Source organism: Hordeum vulgare, chromosome 7H (assembly GCF_904849725.1).
Source record: "Hordeum vulgare subsp. vulgare chromosome 7H, MorexV3_pseudomolecules_assembly, whole genome shotgun sequence".
NCBI lineage: Eukaryota > Viridiplantae > Streptophyta > Magnoliopsida > Poales > Poaceae > Hordeum > Hordeum vulgare.
The window spans coordinates 607,841,940-607,862,349 of NC_058524.1; the positions used below are offsets into that span (position 1 = coordinate 607,841,940).

Here is a 20,410-nt window from a genome sequence, read left to right on the forward strand (position 1 = left end):
GGGTCGACAGGGGCCGAGCCCACCGCGATGGTCACGATATGGACCGTCCGAGTGGAAGCAGGACCATCGTCTCTGGTCCCGAGTGTTTCAGTCGAGCCATCCGTTCGGCTGACATCCCTCCCAACTTCCGATTGGCGACGGGGATCAGCAAGTTTACAGGAGAATCCAAGCCAGAAACGTGGCTGGACGACTACCGAGTGGCAGTCCAGATCGGAGGAGGGGACGACCACGTCGCCATGAAGCACCTCCCTCTGATGCTCGATGGCTCGGCACGAGCATGGCTGAACCAGTTGGCCCCCTCAAGCATCTACAGCTGGGCAGATCTGGCCCGAGTCTTCATCAGGACCTTCGAAGGGACGTGCAAACGCCCTGCTGGCCTCGTGGAGCTCCAGCATTGTGTCCAGAAGTAGAATGAGCCCCTGCATGATTTTATTCAGCGTTGGACGACCCTCTACCACACGGTGGAGAACGTCACAGAGCACCAAGCAGTCTGCGCCTTCACGACAGGCGTGCGGTACAGAGATCTGTACCTGAAGTTCAGTCGAACAGGCGACATCTCCATGAGCAAGATGATGGAGATAGCGGCACACTATGCAAATGGCGAAGAAGAGGACCGCATCCGTAGCGGCAAGCACAAAGCAGTCGCCGATGGAGATGGGAATAACACTCGGAAGCAGAAGCAGAAAGCTCCGTCCACTCCGCAGGCAGAAGCCGCAGCTGTTACCAATGCCAAGTTCAAGGGCAAAGGGAAGGCTCAGTTCACTCCCAAGAAGAAGCAGTTCAGTAACCCCATCCTGGACCAGCCATGTCCGATTCACATGAAGATGGATGAAGAGGGCAACGCCATATATCCGAAGCATACCACTCGGCAATGTCGCCTCCTGATCCAGGGGTTCGGCGAAGGGCAACCGAGTGAAAAGGACAATGAACAGGATGAGGAGGACAAGGAGGACCCGTTCCCCCAAGTCCATTCAACACTGATGATTTTGGCTGACGTTGAGAGCAAGAGTCGACTGAAGCTGGTGAACAGGGAGGTGAACATGGCCACGCCTACCAACCCCAAGTTCCTCAACTGGTCTCAGACTGCGATCACCTTTGACCAGTCGGATCATCCAGCACACGTACCCACCCCAGAGAGACATGCTCTGGTCGTCGACCTGGTGGTGGAAGGAGTCCGACTGCGCAAAGTCCTCATGGACGGCCGCAGTGGCTTGAACATCATGTACGCCGAAACTCTCAAGGGGATGGGCATTCCGATGTCCAAACTCAGCGAGAGCAGCATGAAGTTCCATGGAGTCGTCCCTGGACGAAAGGCCAAGTCACTCGGCCAGATCATGTTGGACGTCGTTTTCGGCTCCGACAAGAACTTCCGCAAGGAAAAGCTGACGTTCGAGGTGGTGGAATTCCAGAGCACGTACCACACAATTCTGGGCCGCCCGGCGTATGCGCGTTTCATGGCCCGTCCATGTTACGTGTACCTGAAGCTGAAGATGCCACGCCCGAAAGGTGTGATCACTATCACAGGCAATCGACAGCAGGCCGAGGAGTGTCTGCAGCAGAGATCAAGGATCACCGATCAGCAGATGGCTGTCCTAAAGCTTGACGAGTACAAGAAAACAGTCGACCCCGCTGACTTGATGCGTGCGAAGAAGCCAGCTTCGGAGTCCGCATTCCAGTCGGCGGGAGAGACGAAGAAGGTCAGCTTCCACCCAAAGGACGACACCGCTACCCCGACGAACATCTCCACCACCCTTGATCCTAAATAGGAAGCCGAGCTCATCCAATTCCTCCGTGAGAACTAGGAAATCTTCGCATGGAAGCCTTCTCCCATGCCAGGTGTGCCCAGGGAGTTGGCTGAGCACCGACTGCATGTGGATCCCGCCGCCCAGCCTGTCCGAGAACGCCTGCGTCGGTCCGCCGCGCACAAGAGGAAGGCAATCGGAGAAGAGGTGGCCAAGCTTTTGGCAGCCAACTTCATTCGCGAGGTACACCACTCCGAGTGGCTTTCCAACGTTGTCATGGTGCCCAAGAAGGACAAGTTGCTCCGAATGTGCATCGACTTCAAGCACCTCAATAAGGTCTGCCAAAAGACCATTTTCCGCTCCCCCGCATCGATCAAATTGTCGATTCGACTACAGGTTGCGAGCGTTTGTCATTTCTTGACGCCTACTCGGGGTATCATCAGATCCGTCTGTATGGCCCCGATGAATTAAAAACCGCCTTCATCACCCCATTCGGGTGCTTCTGCTACATCACTATGCCATTTGGTTTGAAGAATGCAGGAGCAACCTTTATGCGCATGATCCAAAAATGCCTCCTCGATCAGATCGGTCGGAATGTGGAGGCATATATGGATGATATCGTAGTCAAGTCACACAAAGGTTCCGACCTGCTGACTGACTTGGCAGAAACATTCGCCAACCTTCGTAGGTACGATATCAAGCTCAACCCAGCCAAGTGTTCATTCAGCGTTCCCAGCGGAAAGTTACTCGGTATCTTCGTTTCCGAACAAGGGATCGACACCAACCCCAAAAAGATCGGGACCATCGTCCGAATGGAGCGGCCGGTTATAATACATGATGTTCAAAGGCTCACAGGTTGCCTAGCGGCTTTGAGCAGGTTTATCAGTCGACTCGGCGAGCAGGCGATTCCTCTGTACCAACTCATGAAGAAATCAGATACTTTCGAGTGGACAGACGAAGCCCAAGTCGTATTCGACGACCTTAAAGTCCTACTTTCCACCCAGCCGGTTCTTACTGCTCCGCTCAGTAAAGAGCCCCTTCTTCTGTACATCGCGGCTACAAATCAAGTCGTTAGCACTGTTCTCACAGTCGAACGAGAAGAAGAAGGCAAAGCATACAAAGTTCAGTGGCCAGTGTATTACATCTCCGTAGTCCTGACTCCTTCCAAGTAGAGGTATCCCCACTATCAAAAACTTATCTACGGGATTTACATGACTGCGAAGAAGGTGGCTCATTATTTCCAAGACCACTCGGTGTCTGTCCTTTCTGATGCTCCATTGTCAGAAATCCTCCACAATCGGGACGCATCGGGCCGAGTGGCGAAGTGGGCAATGGAGATGTTATACTGCGACATCAAGTTCGAGGCCAAGAAAGCTATAAAGTCTCAAGCTCTGGCTGACTTCATAGCAGAATGGGTAGAACAATAGCAACCGACCCACATCTACTCGGCTCATTGGACAATGTTCTTCATGGGTCCAAGATGTTGAATGGCTCCGGCGCTGGCGTTGTGATCGTATTGCCAAAGGGCGACAAACTCAAGTATGTGCTGCAGATACACTTTGATTCCTCCAACAATGAGGCAGAGTATGAAGCTCTCCTTTATGGACTGCGCATGGCTATCGCACTCGGCATCCGTCGCCTGATGGTCTATGGCGATTCGGATTTGGTGGTTAATCAAGTGATGAAGGAGTGGGACGTCAGGAACCCCACCATGACCACATACTGCAATGCAGTGAGGAAGCTCGAGAAAAAGTTTGAAGGTCTAGAACTCCACCATGTTCCGTGACTGAAGAACCAAGCAGCTGATGAGTTGGCAAAACTCGGATCCACTCGGAGACCAGTCCCGAGTGATGTCTGCCTCGAGCACCTCCACCTTCCCTCAGTTAAAGAAGATCCTTTCACAGAGGAACCAGTACAACCAAAGAGCTCGACAGATCCGACTGAAGTCGACGTACCTGCTGTGGTTGATTTGATCATGGAGATTCTTGTTGTCATCCCCGATTGGACTGTGCCGATCATTGCATACATCCTGAGGCAAGAATTACCAGAAGACGAAGTCCAAGCCAGACAGATCGTCCGTAGGTCAAAGTCGTTCACTGTCATCGACGGCCAGTTGTACAAGGAAAGCGTTTCAGGCGTCCTTCAACGATGCATCTCCCCTGAGGAGGGACAGTTAATCCTGGAAGAAATTCACTCGGGAACCTGCGCTCATCACGCCTCTTCAAGAGCAATCGTCGCCAAAGCATTTAGAGCTGGCTTCTTCTCGCTGTAGGCGAATTAAATGGCTAAAGATATGGTCGACCGATGTGAAGGCTGTCAGTTCTACTCTAACAAGTCCCACAAGCCAACGTCTGCGTTGAAGACAATCCCTCTTGTTTGGCCGTTTGCGGTATGGGGATTAGATACAGTCGGTCCATTCAGGACAGGCCAAGGGGGATTCACACATCTGTTGGTGGCAATCGACAAGTTCACAAAGTGGATCGAAGCCAAGCCCATCAAGAACCTCGACGCCCTAACAGCCATCAAGTTTGTCAGGGACATCATCTCCAGATTCGGGGTACCCCACAGCATAATCACTGACAACGGAACAAAGTTTGACTCGGACAAATTCAAAGGTTTCTGTACAGGCCAAGGTATCCGAGTGGATTTTGCATCTGTGGCGCATCCCCAAACAAACGGGCAAGCAGTGTTGGGGAACGTCACATGGGAAACAAAAATTTTCCTACGCGCACGAAGACCTATCATGGTGATGTCCATCTACGAGAGGGGATGAGTGATCTACGTACCCTTGTAGATCGAACAGCAGAAGCGTTAGAGAACGCGGTTGATGTAGTGGAACGTCCTCACGTCCCTCGATCCACCCCGCGAACAATCCCGCGATCAGTCCCACGATCTAGTACCGAACGGACGGCACCTCCGCGTTCAGCACACGTACAGCTCGACGATGATCTCGGCCTTTTTGATCCAGCAAGAGAGACGGAGAGGTAGAAGAGTTCTCCGGCAGCGTGACGGCGCTCCGGAGGTTGGTGATGATCTCGTCTCAGCAGGGCTCCGCCCGAGCTCCGCAGAAACACGATCTAGAGGAAAAACTATGGAGGTATGTGGTCGGGCAGCCGTGAGAAAGTCGTCTCAAATCTTCCCTAAAAGCCCCATATATATAGGAGGAGGGAGGGGGACCTTGCCTTGGGGTCCAAGGGATCCCCAAGGGGTCGGCCGAGCCAGGGGGGAGGACTCTCCCCCCCAAACCGAGTTGGACTAGGTTTGGTGGGAGGGAGTCCTTCCCCTTTCCCACTTCTTCCCTTTTTTTTTTCTTTTCTCCTTTGATTTTTATCCTTGGCGCATAGGGCACTTGTGGGCTGTCCCACCAGCCCACTAAGGGCTGGTGTGGCTCCCCAAATGCCTATGGGCTTCCCCGGGGTTGGTTGCCCCCTCCCGGTGAACTCCCGGAACCCATTCGTCATTCCCGGTACATTCCCGGTAACTCCGAAAACCTTCCGGTAATCAAATGAGGTCATCCTATATATCAATCTACGTTTCCGGACCATTCCGGAAACCCTCGTGACGTCCGTGATCTCATCCGGGACTCCGAACAACATTCGGTAACCAACCATATAACTCAAATACGCATAAAACAACGTCGAACCTTAAGTGTGCAGACCCTGCGGGTTCGAGAACTATGTAGACATGACCCGAGAGACTCCTCGGTCAATATCCAATAGCGGGACCTGGATGCCCATATTGGATCCTACATATTCTACGAAGATCTTATCGTTTGAACCTCAGTGCCAAGGATTCGTATAATCCCGTATGCCATTCCCTTTGTCCTTCGGTATGTTACTTGCCCGAGATTCGATCGTTAGTATCCGCATACCTATTTCAATCTCATTTACCGGCAAGTCTCTTTACTCGTTCCGTAATACAAGATCCCGCAACTTACACTAAGTTACATTGCTTGCAAGGCTTGTGTGTGATGTTGTATTACCGAGTGGGCCCCGAGATACCTCTCCGTCACACGGAGTGACAAATCCCAGTCTTGATCCATACTAACTCAACTAACACCTTCGGAGATACCTGTAGAGCATCTTTATAGTCACCCAGTTACGTTGCGACGTTTGATACACACAAAGTATTCCTCCGGTGTCAGTGAGTTATATGATCTCATGGTCATAGGAATAAATACTTGACACGCAGAAAACAGTAGCAACAAAATGACACGATCAACATGCTACGTCTATTAGTTTGGGTCTAGTCCATCACATGATTCTCCTAATGATGTGATCCCATTATCAAGTGACAACACTTGCCTATGGCCAGGAAACCTTGACCATCTTTGATCAACGAGCTAGTCAACTAGAGGCTTACTAGGGACAGTGTTTTGTCTATGTATCCACACAAGTATTGTGTTTCCAATCAATACAATTATAGCATGGATAATAAACGATTATCATGAACTAAGAAATATAATAATAACTAATTTATTATGGCCTCTAGGGCATATTTCCAACAAGCAGAGCGGGCGAATGGACTTATTCTGCAAGGTTTGAATCCTCGACTCCTGCGAGAGGTGGGACATGCCGCTGGCGCATGGGTCACCGAGCTACCTTCGGTGCTTTGGGGTCTCCGCACAACCCCAAATAGATCTACAGGACGATCCCCGTTCTACCTCGTTTACGAAGCAGAGGTAGTCCTTCCGAGTGACTTGCTTCACAACGCTCCACGAGTTGAACTCTTCTCCGAAGCCGAAGCAGAACAAGCAAGGCAAGACGGAGTGGATCTTCTAGAGGAGGAGCGCGAGATGGCACTGACTCGCTCAACCATTTATCAACAAGATCTACGGCGTTTTCACGCGTGACACGTCAGGAGTCGTACATTCCAAGCAGGCGACCTGGTGCTCCGAGAGGATCAGCAGAGACCTCACAAGTTGGCTCCCGCCTGGGAAGGACCCTTCATCATCTCCAAGGTGTTGAACAACGGTGCATACCGACTCTACAACATCGATAGGGAAACGGGCGAGCCGCGAGCATGGAACGGAGATCTCATGAAGTGCTTCTACACGTGACCGTCGACTGAAGCAATGTAAAGAACAAGTATCGGTGAAATAATACAAAGCAGATTGAGTTTTTGCAGATTCAAAATTCTTCCGCAGTCGCAGACTCCGGTCTAAAAAAAACTTAGCTGCGATCAAGAATCGCCTAAGTACTAACTTTCTCCAAGTGTGCACTAAACGTCGCACTCGGGGACTTAGCTGCGATCCAGAATCGCCTAAGTATTAACTTTCTCCGAGTGTGCACTTAACGTCGCACTCATGGACTTAGTTGCGATCCAGAATGCTCTAAGTATTAACTTTCTCCGAGTGTGCACTAAACGTCGCACTCGGGGACTTAGCTGCGATCCAGAATCACCTAAGTATTAACTTTCTCCGAGTGTGCACTAAACGTCGCACTCGGGGACTTAGCTACGATCCAGAATCGCCTAAGTATTAACTTTCTCTGAGTGTGCACTAAACGTCGCACTCGGGGACTTAGCTGCGATCCAGAATCGCCTAAGTATTAACTTCCTCCGAGTGTGCACTTAACGTCGCACTCGGGGACTTAGCTGCGATCAAGAATCGCCTAAGTACAAACTTCCTCCGAGTGTGCACTTAACGTCGCACTCGGGGACTTAGCTGCGATCAAGAATCGCCTAAGTACAAACTTCCTCCGAGTGTGCACTTAACGTCTCACTCGGGGACTTAGCTGCGATCAAGAATCGCCTAAGTACAAACTATCTCCAAGTGTGCACTAAACGTTGCACTCGGGGACTTAGCTGCGATCAAGAATCGCCTAAGTACAAATTTTCTCCGAGTGTGCACTAACCGTCGCAATCGAGGACTTAGCTGCGATAGAGAATCGCCTAACTACACACTTTCTCCGAGTGTGCACTTAACGTCGCACTCGGGTACTTGTCTGCGATCAAGAATCGCTTCAATAGAAGCTTCCTTCGAGTGTATTTCACAGATTGACTCGGAGGCTTAGCAGACCCTCATTGAGGCTCATGTAGATGTCAAGACCACTGACAATTACATGAGTAGCAGAACCTCATTGAGGCTCATGTAGATGTCAAGACCACTGACAATTACATGAGTAGCAACTCGCTCCGAGCACGACCTTACAGTCGCACTCGAAGACTTAGCCGCGATCACGAATCGCCTAAGTACTCAATTGCCTTCGAGTGTACCCTACAGATACACTCGGGGACTCAACAGACCCTCAGTGGGGCTCATGTAGATGTCAAGACAACTGACAATTACATGAGTAAAAGAACCTCATTGAGGCTCATGTAGATGTCAAGACCACTGACAATTACATGAGTAGCAACTCGCTCCGAGTACGACCTTACAGTCGCACTCGAAGCCTTAGCCGCGATCATGAATCGCCTAAGTACTCAATTGCCTTCGAGTGTATTCTGCAGATCCACTCGGAGACTCAGCAGAACCTCAGTGAGGCTCATGCAGATGTCAAGACAACTGACAATTACATGCTCTGCATGTTTGCCATTGGCTTCACCAAGAAACGCCAAACAAAAACCACGAGCCAAAATCGTGTCAACAACTCTTTGGCAAAAGAAGAGCAAAAGTTTCGATTCAAATTCAAAGTTCGCCTAAGGATAGTTGGCTCGGTGTAGATCAAGCTTATCCACACCGAACCACGAATGTGACGGCCAACAGCAGTGGCCAAAGTTTCTTACAACCAACACTCGGCATACCGAGGTAAAAGTTTTCTTAAACGTCGTCAGGACTGGCACTGGGACTGGTAGGCTCCACGAATGTGTCAAGGTCGAACCCGTCGGCGATGCGAGTGGCGCTCTCAAGGAAGGTCTCCATGAAGTCTTCGAATCGAAGCTTTTTCGTGTTGGCGACCTGCAACGCCTTCAGCATCTCTTCGCGAGCCTCCTTGCAGTGCACTCAGACAAGCGACAGAGCGACGTCCGCACCACAGCGAGCCGCATATTTCTTCCACGCCTGCACTCGGTTCGGGACCTCCTCCAGCCGAGTCATCAAGCCTTCCATCTCGTGCCGAGATTTGTCTTCAGGCCAAAGCTCCTTGTCGATTCGGCCGGCGACCTCTCTCAGTCGACCAATGAAAGGTCCCACTTTGCCCACGCGAATGTGCGCTCGGAGCATATCTCGATTGGCGTCATCGCCGAGTGGAACGTTCGCAAGAATCGACCGCTCAACGTCAACTGCTTCAACCTCAGCGCCCATGCAAAAATCTGCAAAGACAGGACGAGCAAACAGTAACCGCGGAATGAAATGCACAGTCCACAAGCACTCGGAAAAACAGAACTTACCACCGAGAAGCGCTATCATCTTCCGGGCCAGTCACTGACGTAATTTTCCTCTGCTATACACCGCCTATGCAACACTTTCATCTGTCCCATCAGCTCGGTCCTTTGTTTCCCCATTTTCTCTACTTCAGCCGTCAATGCCTTGTTTGCCTCACGGGCCTCCTCCAAGGACTTTTCTCGTTCAGCCAGAACATCCTTCATACCAGCCAAGGCAACCATTGTTGCATCCAGTTTCCCAGCAAACTGCACCTTTTCAGCCCTCAGAGTCTCGTACGCTGCCCCCATCTCACAAGTTTTCTGCAAGTCAGCGCCAAGAGACGATCACACAAATTCCACAAGGACAACAATAAACATTCCAAGTTCTTCAGACCCCTGCCGACGCAAGCAGTCGACAGCGGTCTCGGGGACTACACCCAGTGGGTTCACTAAGAGTGACCCCACTGGCATGAAGCTCAAACATGTCCGCCCTATTGAGATACATGACAATAAACAACCCTATGAGGTTACTACTACCCGACCTGAGTAAAATTACTCTCGGGGACTCATCCAGTAAGAGCACTCGGAGTGCCCCCACCGGTAACATTCGAACAGATTAGTTTTTGATCTGATCAAGTTAAAGAAAATGTGTATAAAGACAACTGCCGGTGCAAGCACTCGACAGAAGTCTCGGGGACTACACCCACTGGGTTCACTAAGAGTGAACCCACTGCAAAATAATCATACTATATCCGAGTGCATTGCTCAAACACCCAGTGGGTTACAAGAGAAAAGTAAATACTTACTAGCCCACTTACTCGGATATCGTCCCGCAGTTCCAAGCTTCGCTTGTACACGGACGCGATGGAGTCGTACGCTCTCTTGGCCTCTCCCGCCATCAGCTACGCCTGCACCATGGTCCCCTTGGCACCTCCCACCTGATCTTCCGGGAGGCGCTGGACGTTGTACTCGACAGTCGACGGACCTGGCATCATAGGAGGCTCCTTGGGCATCCCAAGGCCTGCTCCAGTCGGTTCAGCAGTGATCAGCGCCGGCTCCTTGGGCATCCCAAGGCCTGCTCCAGTCGGTTCAGCAGCGATCAGCGCCATTTCAGTCGAGGGCATCGCTTCAGTCGTCGACGCGTCCATGGCGAGAGTAGTAACCGGCGGAACAGCTTCAAGGACAGGCACCGCAGCTTGCTCGGACCTCCTCTGGTCGCCCTCCTCCACATAAATCACCCCTGAGGGAAACCCGACCGAACGACGTGCGACCACAGGAAAAAGGCAAGACCAAAGACAGAATTTGTGATGCAATAATGTAAACTCTCGGAATCGCCACGACACACCTGGCTGGGATGAGATAACGTTGTCCATGTCCATGGGGTCGTCCCCCTGGCGTGCCGGAGAGGTGGCAGAGGTGGCAGCTCTGTCGAGTAAAATTCATTCGACCAATAAGCAGGAGTTCAATCAAATACTGAAAGAAGATAGAAGAACAATGCACTTACGTTGAGGTGACGGGAACTGTGACCCTCATCCGCGGCAAAGCCTTCCGAGGCTTTGATCCACTCGGTTTGGCCACCTTAGAGGGCTGACCCGCAGGCTCAGCAGCAGAGTCCCTGGTCCTCTTTGTGCTCCGAGCACTCGGAGCCACGGGAACGGCTGGCGAGGCACTCGGTACCACAGGAGCAGCTGGCGGCGCACTCGAGGATGCTGGAGGGGCTGAAGGAACCACAGGTTCATGATGGCGCTTAGTCCGAGGCTCTGGCAGTGGAGGTGGCGAGTTCTGCTCCTCATCTTCTTCTTCTTCTTCTGCGGACTCCTCCTCCGTCTCCCCACTATCAGAGACGTACTCGACGCTCTCCATGCTGCCCTCCTGGCTGCCTTCCTCCTCCTCGGCCGTATTCCCGTTCGAGACAGGAGAGAACTAGTTAGTCCACGCCTGCACAAGATACAGTCGACAACATCAGACGTCAGACAGTGATTCAAGAAAGCGATAAATCTAAGACAGTTGTGTGCACTAGACAAGTTATACTCACTTCGTTCGAAGGAGGGTTGTCCGCGGGGAAGGCCTTCACTCGCCGGGCTCCTCTAGGGTTTTCGCAGGTGCCTGTGATGTTGAGGACCCACGACGCCACCGTCTCCCCGGTGACGCACTCGACGTTGGTCCGAGTGGAGTCCTCAGGCCCCATGTAGTGCCACATGGCGTGGTGTCGAGCTTGCAGAGGCTGGATACGCCGACCTAGGAAAACCTCCAGCAGATCTATGCCGGTGACTCCCCTTCGGACGACCTCTACAAGCGCATCAACCAGAGGCTGGATGTGGATCTTCTCCGCCTTCGTGAGCGCGAGCTGCTTAGGCGGAGCCGGTCGGTCCAAGCTAAAGGGAGGCAGTCCAGTGGTAGCATTCGGACAAGCAACGTCCTGGCAGTAGAACCATGTCGACTGCGAGTTCCTAACAGATTCACTCAACTGAAGAGCAGGATAGCTACTTTTACTCTTCTTTTGGAAGCCTAAGCCTCCGCAGAGCTGGAGGAGGTGAGTTTTATCATCCGACTGGTTAAGTCGTTTGATGGTTTGGGATCTAGCAGAGAAGATGTGTTTGAAAAGCCTCCAATGGGGAGGACAGACGATGAAACACTCGCACATCATGACGAAGGCAGAGAGATGAGCTATGGCATTTGGGGGAAAATGGTGGAGCTGCGCCCCGCAGTGGTTCATTGTACCTTTGAAAAGGGAATGTGGAGGCAGAGAGAAACCTCGGTGCACGTAACTGAGCAGCAAGACGCGCTCCCCCTCCCGGGGCGCCGGCTCGGTCTCGCCCTCCGCCGGCAGCCTCCACGACTTGTGCGCAATCATTCCGTGCTCCACCAAATCCAGCAAGTTCTCCTCAGTCACTGTGGAGGGGAGGAAATCCCCCTGGATCCACCCCGCCGGTAGCGCTCGCTGCCGCCGCTGAGCAGGAGCCGCCGCCTTCCCCTTCTTCTTCCGCGCCTCTAGTATGCTAGTCTGCCCCTTTGTCATGGTGGAGGCTGCAGATCCGCGAGGGAGAAGGAGAAGGAAGGAGCTGGGGATGCGCAGGAGATGGCGAGAGAAGCGGGGCAAGTGCAAGTTATCCGGCGAGTGTAACGAAAAACCCTCGCCGCAGAAGTTTAAATAAGGTTCCGACTGGGTCATTAGCAAGTGGCCCCGAAATCTTATCCCCTGACCGGTTGCTGCGATATTAGTGGAGAACATGAAGGTGCAAGAATCGAGGCGTCAGGTACTACTCGATTGCGATGTCGTCATCCCCGCTGAGCGCGCGGCAACCGAAATTTGAGGATCCCGGAAAATCCGCCGCTGTCAGCTGACTGGTCGCGTCAAAAGATACCACGGAAGCACTCGGTCCCGGACAGTCCATTTCACAAGTACATCCACTCGGATCGTTGGTCAAAGAAGGTAAAATGGATCGAGGCAAACAACGCCAAAGTCGCATCCATACCAGTCGGATCCATACTCCAAGCATCGCTTCATCGTTCCAACCCCAATCCATTCAGGGACTAATGATGGGGTTATAGTCCTAGGGTAGGGTCATAGGCCTTCCCTATAAGTCCTACCCAAGGACTACCCTTCATAAGGGATAAAGCCCTTAGTCAGTTATGACTGAATTAAGGACTTCCCATCATCCAGTCGGTGACGAATCCTCCATCATCCAGTCGGAGATGAGCATTCGGAGTGTATCAAACTAACCGACTGGATTCCACACTGTGCATCGTAACCCCCGTGGAGGGAAACGGTCATACGTTTCCATGTGCCTTTATTAGCATTTAAGACATACGTTACCTGTAACGTAGGCATTTATTCGCCACTACTCCACCCCTGTGCACCGAACCGTTGTGAAGGGCAGCGCACTCTATATAAACCGCCCTTCCCCACTGGTGCAAGGGTTAGCAATTCACTGTAATCCATATTCCACTCGACAACAAGCTCCCAGAGCACTGAGACGTAGGGCTATTACCTCCACCATAGAGGGGCCTGAACTCATACAACCTTGCCGTAGCTAAGGCTCTGCCCATCCTTTCGTACCCTACACATCTACTGTCAGACTTATACCCACGACAACCTTCCTCCCACTTACTTCTTTTGAGAGAAACTCTTTCTCTAGAAATGATCTGTTCCTGGCAACAAAGGTTTTACCTTCGGATCTAAGATAGAGGGTATACCCAATAGTTCCCTTAGGGTATCCTATGAATACGCATTTCTCCGCTTTGGGTTCGAGCTTTTCTGGTTGAAGTTTCTTCACATAAGCATCGCAGCCCCAAACTTTAAGAAATGACAACTTAGGTTTCTTGCCAAACCATAGTTCATACGATGTCGTCTCAACGGATTTAGACGGTGCCCTATTTAAAGTGAATGTTGCAGTTTCTAATGCGTATCCCCAAAATGACAGCGGTAAGTCGGTAAGAGACATCATAGATCGTACCATATCTAATAAAGTGCGATTACAACATTCAGACACTCCGTTGTGTTGCGGTGTGCCAGGCGGCGTCAGTTGTGAAACGATTCCACACTTCCTTAGGTGTGTGCCAAACTCGTGACTCAAATATTCTCCTCCACGATCAGATTGTAGACACTTGATTTTTCTGTCACGTTGATTCTCGAGCTCACTTTGAAATTCCTTGAACTTTCAAATGTCTCAGATTTGTGCTTCATCAAATAGATATACCCATACCTACTCAAATCATCGGTGAGAGTGAGAACATAACGATAGCCACCGCGAGCTTCAACGTTCGTTGGACCACACACATCAGTATTTATTATTTCCAATAATCGGTTGCTCTCTCCATTATTCCTGAGAATGGAGTCTTAGTCATCTTGCCCATGAGGCACGGTTCGCATGTGTCAAATGATTCAAAGTCAAGAGACTCTAATAGTCCAGCAGTATGGAGCTTCTTCATGCGCTTAACGCTGATATGACCAAGGCGGCAGTGCAACAAGTATGTGGGACTATCATTATCAACTTTACATATTTTGGTACTTACACTATGAATATGCGTAACATCACGATCGAGATTCATCAAGAATAAACCATTCACCAGCGGAGCATGACCATAAAACATATCACTCATATAAATAGTACAACGATTATTCTCTGACTTAAATGAGTAGCCGTCTCGCATTAAGCAAGACCCTGATACAATGTTCATGCTAAAAGCTGGTACTAAATAACAATTATTAAGGTTTAAAACTAATCCCGACGGTAGATGTAGAGGCAGCGTGCCGACGGTGATCACATCGACCTTGGAGCCATTCCCAACGCGCATCGTCACCTTGTCCTTGGCCAGTCTCCGCTTATTCCGCAGTTCATGCTTTGAGTTGCAAATGTGAGCAACATCACCGGTATCAAGTACCCAGGAGCTACTAGGAGCGCTGGTAAGGTACACATCAATAACATGTATATCACATATACCTTTAACATTGCCGCCTTCTTGTCCGCTAAGTATTTGGGGCAGTTTCGCTTCCAGTGACACTTTCCCTTGCAATGGAAGCACTCAGTCTCAGGCTTGGGTCCATTCTTTTTCTTCTTCCCGGCATCTGGCTTACCGGTCGCGGCAACGGCTTTCCCGTCTTTCTTGAAGTTCTTCTTACCCTTGCCCTTCTTGAAACTAGTGGTCTTGTTGACCATCAACACTTGATGCTCTTTCTTGATTTCTACTTCTACAGACTTGAGCATCGAGTACAACTCAGGAATGGTCTTCTCCATCCCTTGCATATTGTAGTTCAGCACAAAACCTTTGTAGCTTGGTGGGAGAGACTGGAGGATTCTGTCAATTATAGCATCATCCGGAAGTTCGACTCCAAGTGAAGTCAGACGACCATGTAACCCAGACATTTTGAGTATGTGCTCACTGACAGAACTGTTCTCCTCCATCTTACAGCTAAAGAACTTGTTGGAGATTTCATATCTCTCGACACGGGCATGAGCTTGAAAAACTAGCTTCAGCTCTTGGAACATCTCATATGCACCGTGTTGCTCAAAACGCCTTTGGAGCCCCGTTTCTAAACTGTATAACATACCACACCTAACCAGAGAGTAGTCATCACTCCGCGTTTGCCAGACGTTCAGAATGTCCTGGGCTGATGCGGGAGCGGGAGGGTCACCTAGCGGCGCATCAAGGACATAAGCCTTTTTAGCTGCTTCAAGGATGAGCTTCAAGTTGCGAACCCAGTCCGCATAGTTGCTACCATCATCTTTCAGCTTGTTTTTCTCTAGGAATGCATTGAAATTGAGGTTGACGTTGGCCATCTACAATATTTATAAAGACAAATTTTAGACTAAGTTCATGACAGTTAAGTTCATTTAATCAAATTAAGTATGAACTCCCACTTAAATCAAAATCCCTCTAGTCACCTAAGTGATACATGATCCATGTTGACTAACCCGTGTCCGATCATCACGTGAGACGGACTAGTCATCATGGTGGGCAACTTCATGCTGATCGTATTCAACCATACGACTCATGTTCGACCTTTCGGTCTCTTGTATTCGAGGTCATGTTTGTACATGCTAAGCTCATCGAGTCAACCTAGGTGTTTTGCGTGTGTAAATCCGGCTTACACCCGTTGTATGCGAACGTTAGAATCTATCACACCCGATCATCACGTGGTGCTTCGAGACAACGATCCTTCGCAATGGTGCACACTTAGGGGAATACGTTCTTGAAATTTTAAGAGGGATCATCTTATTATGCTACCTTCGTTCTAAGCAATAAGATGAAAAACATGATAAACATCACAATGCAATCATATAGTGACATGATATGGCCATTATCATCTTTGCTCTTTCGATCTCCATCTTCAGGCATCGCATGATCATCATCGTCACCGGCGTGACACCATGATCTCCATCATCGTGTCTCCATGAAGTCGTCATGCCAACTACTACTATCACTACTACTATAGCTAACCGTTAGCAATGAAGTAAAAGTAGTAAGCACATGGTGTTGCATCTCATACAATAAATTAAGACAACTCCTATGGCTCCTGCCGGTTGTCATACTCATCAGCATGCAAGTCGTGAAACCTATTACAATAACATGATCATCTCATACATCATACATGCAACGTCACAACTTTGGCCATATCACATCACATGTCAAACCCTGCAAAAGCAAGTTAGACGTCCTCTAATTGTTGTTGCAAGTTTCACATGGCTGATTTGGGTTTCTAGCAAGAAGGCCTTCTTACCTACGTGACAGCCACAACGATGATATGCCAAAGCTATTTACCCTTCATAAGGACCCTTTTCATCAAATCCAATCCAACTAGAGTAGGAGAGACAGACACCCGCTAGCCATCTTTATGCACGGTGTGCATGTCTGTCGGTGGAACCAGTCTCACGTAAGCGTACGTGTAATGTCGGTCCGGGCCGCTTCATCCCACAATACCGCCGGAAAATAATAAGACTAGTAGAGGCAAGCAATTGACAAATCATCGCCCACAACCTTTTGTGTTCTACTCGTGCATAGAATCTACGCATAGAAAACCTGGCTCGGATGCCACTGTTGGGTAACGTAGCATAAATTCAAAATTTTCCTACGAATATTCAGATCTTCCTATGGAGAGACCAGCAACGAAAGAGGGGTGAGTGCATCTTCATACCTTTGAAGATCGCTAAGCAGAAGCGTTGCTAGAACGCGGTTGATGGAGTCGTACTCGCGGCGATTCAGATCGCGGTGTGATTCCGATCTAGTGCCGAACCACGGCACCTCCGCGTTCAACACACGTGCAGCCCGGTGACGTCTCCCGAACCTTGATCCAGCAAGGAGGAGGGAGAGGTTAGGGAAGATCTCCAGCAGCACGACGGCGTGGTGTCGATGGAGAGACGAGGTCTCCCGGCAGGGCTTCGCCAAGCACCGGCAGAGAGGACGAAGAAGAGGGGCAGGGATGCGCCGAGGTCGATGGGAAACCTGTCCAACAGCCCCAAAACCCCCACTATTTATAGGAGGAGGGGAGGGGGGTGCGCCACCCCTAGGGTTACCACCGTAGGTGGTGTGGCAGCCCAGATGGGAGAGGGGGGCGGCGGCCAGGGCAGGGAAAGGGGGGCGCCCTAGGTGGGCCTTGGGCTTCCCCTGCGCCTAGGGTTTCCCCTCCCTCCCTTTCTGGTGCGCATGGGCTGGGTGTGGGGGGCGCACCAGCCCACCTAGGGGCTGGTTCCCTCCCGCACTTGGACCATGTAGCCCTCCGGGGCTTGTGGCCCCTCCCGGTGGTCCTCCGGAACCCTTCCGGTGGTCCCGACACTTTGCCGATGGTGCCCGAAACATTTCCGGTGTCCAAACCCATCCATCCTATATATCAATCTTTAACTCCGGACCATTTCGGAGCTCCTCGTGATGTCCGGGATCTCATCCGGGACTCCGAACAACTTTTGGTAACCTCGTATCACAATTCCCTATAACCCTAGCGTCATCGAACCTTAAGTGTGTAGACCCTACGGGTTCGGGAGACAGGCAGACATGACCGAGACACCTCTCCGGCCAATAACCATCAGTGGGGTCTAGATACCCATGGTGGCTCCCACTTGCTCCAGGATGATCTCATCGGATGAACCACGATGTCAAGGATTCAATCAATCCCGTATACAATTCCCTTTGTCTGTCGGTATAGAACTTGCCCGAGATTCGATCGTCGGTATACCTATACCTTGTTCAATCTTGTTACCGGTAAGTCTCTTTAGTCGTTCCGTAGCACGTCATCGTGTGACTAACTCCTTAGTCACATTGAGCTCATGATGATGTTCTACCGAGTGGGCCCAGAGATACCTCTCCGTCACACGGAGTGAAAAATCCCGATCTCGATTCGTGCCAACCCAACAGATACTTTCGGAGGTACCCGTAGTGCACCTTTATAGTCACCCGGTTACGTTGTGACGTTTGATACACCCAAAGCACTCCTACGGTATCCGGGAAATGCACAATCTCACGGTCGAAGGAAAAGACACATTGACATTATAAAAGCTTTAGCGTACGAACAATACGATCTAGTGCTCTGCTTAGGATTGAGTCTTATCCATCACATCATTTTCCCAATTATGTGATCCCGTTATCAATGACATCTATTGCCCACGACGAGGAAACCATGATCATCTATTGACTAACAAGCTAGCCAACTAGAGGCTTGCTAGGGACACATTGTGATCTATTTATTCACACATGTATTACTGTTTCCTGTTAATACAATTATAGCATGAACAATAAACGATTATCATGAACAAGAAAATATGATAATAACCATTTTATTATTGCCTCTAGGGCTTATTTCCAACACCCCAGATAGCATAGCCATAATTATTGTTCACTGATGGTTAGAGATGACCTACCAAATTAGGTACGTATAGGAAACTCCTGGTCTGCTTGCCATCGCCGTGAACCGTCAAAGGCTCCTTCCTTAGCGCCTGCCATTATATTAACATAGAGCATTCAGGTGTTAGTTCGGAAATGAAAAGAAACTTGCAGTTTTTAAACTAGCAGAGCAACAGCGTTATGTGTTTACCTGAGCAACAAAGTTGCTGACAACACGGCCATCGTCAATGCACATGCGCGGGCCATAGGAGTTAAAGATCCGAGCAATCCTAACCTAAATAATGAACACAACAAAATACACCAATCACTACACATACAGACCTATTTTAATACAGATGTAATGGAAATTTCAGTGCTTGCAACAATATATTAGTATAACACTAATGACAAAATACCTCAAGGTTGGCGCCACAGTGGTAGTCCATGGTCAAGGTTTCAGCTGTACGCTTCCCCTCGTCGTAGCAACTCCTGACACCTGTTGTCCAGAGAAACATACCACTAGTGGAGACAGCGTCTTTAGTCCCGGCCCGTAAGGGGCTTTAGTCCCGGTTCACCAACCGGGACTAAAGGCCTAACCTTTAGTCCCGGCCTTGTTCCAAGCCGGGACCAAAGGTGCTCCACGTGGCCGCCTCAGAGGGAGTACCTTTAGCCCCGGTTCTACTTACGAACCGGGACTAAAGGATCCGTCTGTTTTTTTGTTTGTTTGACCCGAAAAGGTAGATTTTTTTTAATTTTTTTTGAATTTTATTTTTGAATATTTTTTGTGTTTTATTCCAATTTTCTAATCTTTGAATTATTTGACAATTTAATCTCTAATCACCCATCCTCACTTCTCTAGCGTGGATCACTCATTTCAAATCGTCTAACTTCCCGGCCGATCACCCATCCTTTCACTGCTTCAGCCCGAGCACGCTTAACTTTCTGGTTCTATCGCCCCTAGTTGCCAAGTGTGCACTTGTTGTTTTCCTGACAATAGTAAGCTATCAATCCAAAACAACTTGGGTCTTGATGTCATGTCACATGATTTAATTTTTTGAATTACAAACAATTATTAAAATAAACTTAATAAGTAACAATAATAGTGAATTTCAATGAAAACAACCTAATATTTTTAAATAAAATGATTTTTCTTTTTTTTGGAAAAAACTTCTTTTTGAAATAACTTCTTTTGGAATTTTGAGCATGTGAGAAAACTTCACCGGGCAAGCCCGGGTGAAATTGAGTACCAATTTTTTCTATTTTTTTATATATTAATTTTTTTTGGACGTCTTATGCAAAAGTTATGGCCGTTTATTTTTTTTCCTTTTTTTGCAAAAACGGTCAAAATTCATATCTCAAAATTTCCATACCGACTAGACACTAAAACCTAACAACATCTCAAAGGATTTTTTTTGAAGATTTTATCATTTTTGTTTATTTTTTGAAGATTTTATCATTTTTGTTTATTTTCTACAAAACTCAAAGTATCAAGGTTTCAGACGAAAACCCATCTGCTACAAAGGCATTTTTAAAAAATTAATTGAACTGTAGATTTTTTTTGTGCATTAAATATGCACCATACTACAACATGTTAAAATCTATAGAAATAACTAACTAAAAATAATAATAAACAACAATTAAATGACTAAAACAACTATATAAGCAAAACAATATTTCTTTAATTAAAATCCTAATTTAAATTATTCTAAAAATAACCAAATAAATCTTACTGTGACAACAATCTAACACATGAGTGGGAGCAAAAAGAATTAAATTAAAAACTATTTGTAAACTCAAGTTATTCAAAAACAGGGATTGAAGCAAATTTAAACAAATTCAAATTTAAACCATTCAAATTTGAAAACTAATGGCACAAACAGAAACTAGACAAAATTTTGAATCTAATGCAAGAAGAATTAATCAAAAACATCAAATATCCTAAAAGATATAAGCAATTTAAAACAGAAACTACAAACAAGAATTTAAAAACAGAAAAAAAAAATGCTGAACACCTTTAGTCCCGGTTCGTGTCACGAACCGGGACTAAAGGC

The 20,410-nt window shown here is 48.8% G+C and overlaps 1 protein-coding gene across 1 annotated transcript in view; it reads right to left on the minus strand.

Moving 5' to 3' along the window:
• LOC123409483 (UDP-glucuronic acid decarboxylase 4-like) overlaps positions 1-20,410 on the minus strand; it is a 41,726-nt gene that overhangs the window by 5,552 nt on the left and 15,764 nt on the right. The window contains exons 2-5 of the mRNA XM_045102369.1: positions 18,776-18,855; positions 18,571-18,654; positions 18,394-18,472; positions 6,105-6,121 (exon numbers count right to left, since the gene is read on the minus strand). Of these exons, the coding sequence (XP_044958304.1) occupies positions 6,105-6,121; positions 18,394-18,472; positions 18,571-18,654; positions 18,776-18,855 (260 nt within the window). The remainder of the gene's footprint in view (positions 1-6,104; positions 6,122-18,393; positions 18,473-18,570; positions 18,655-18,775; positions 18,856-20,410) is intronic.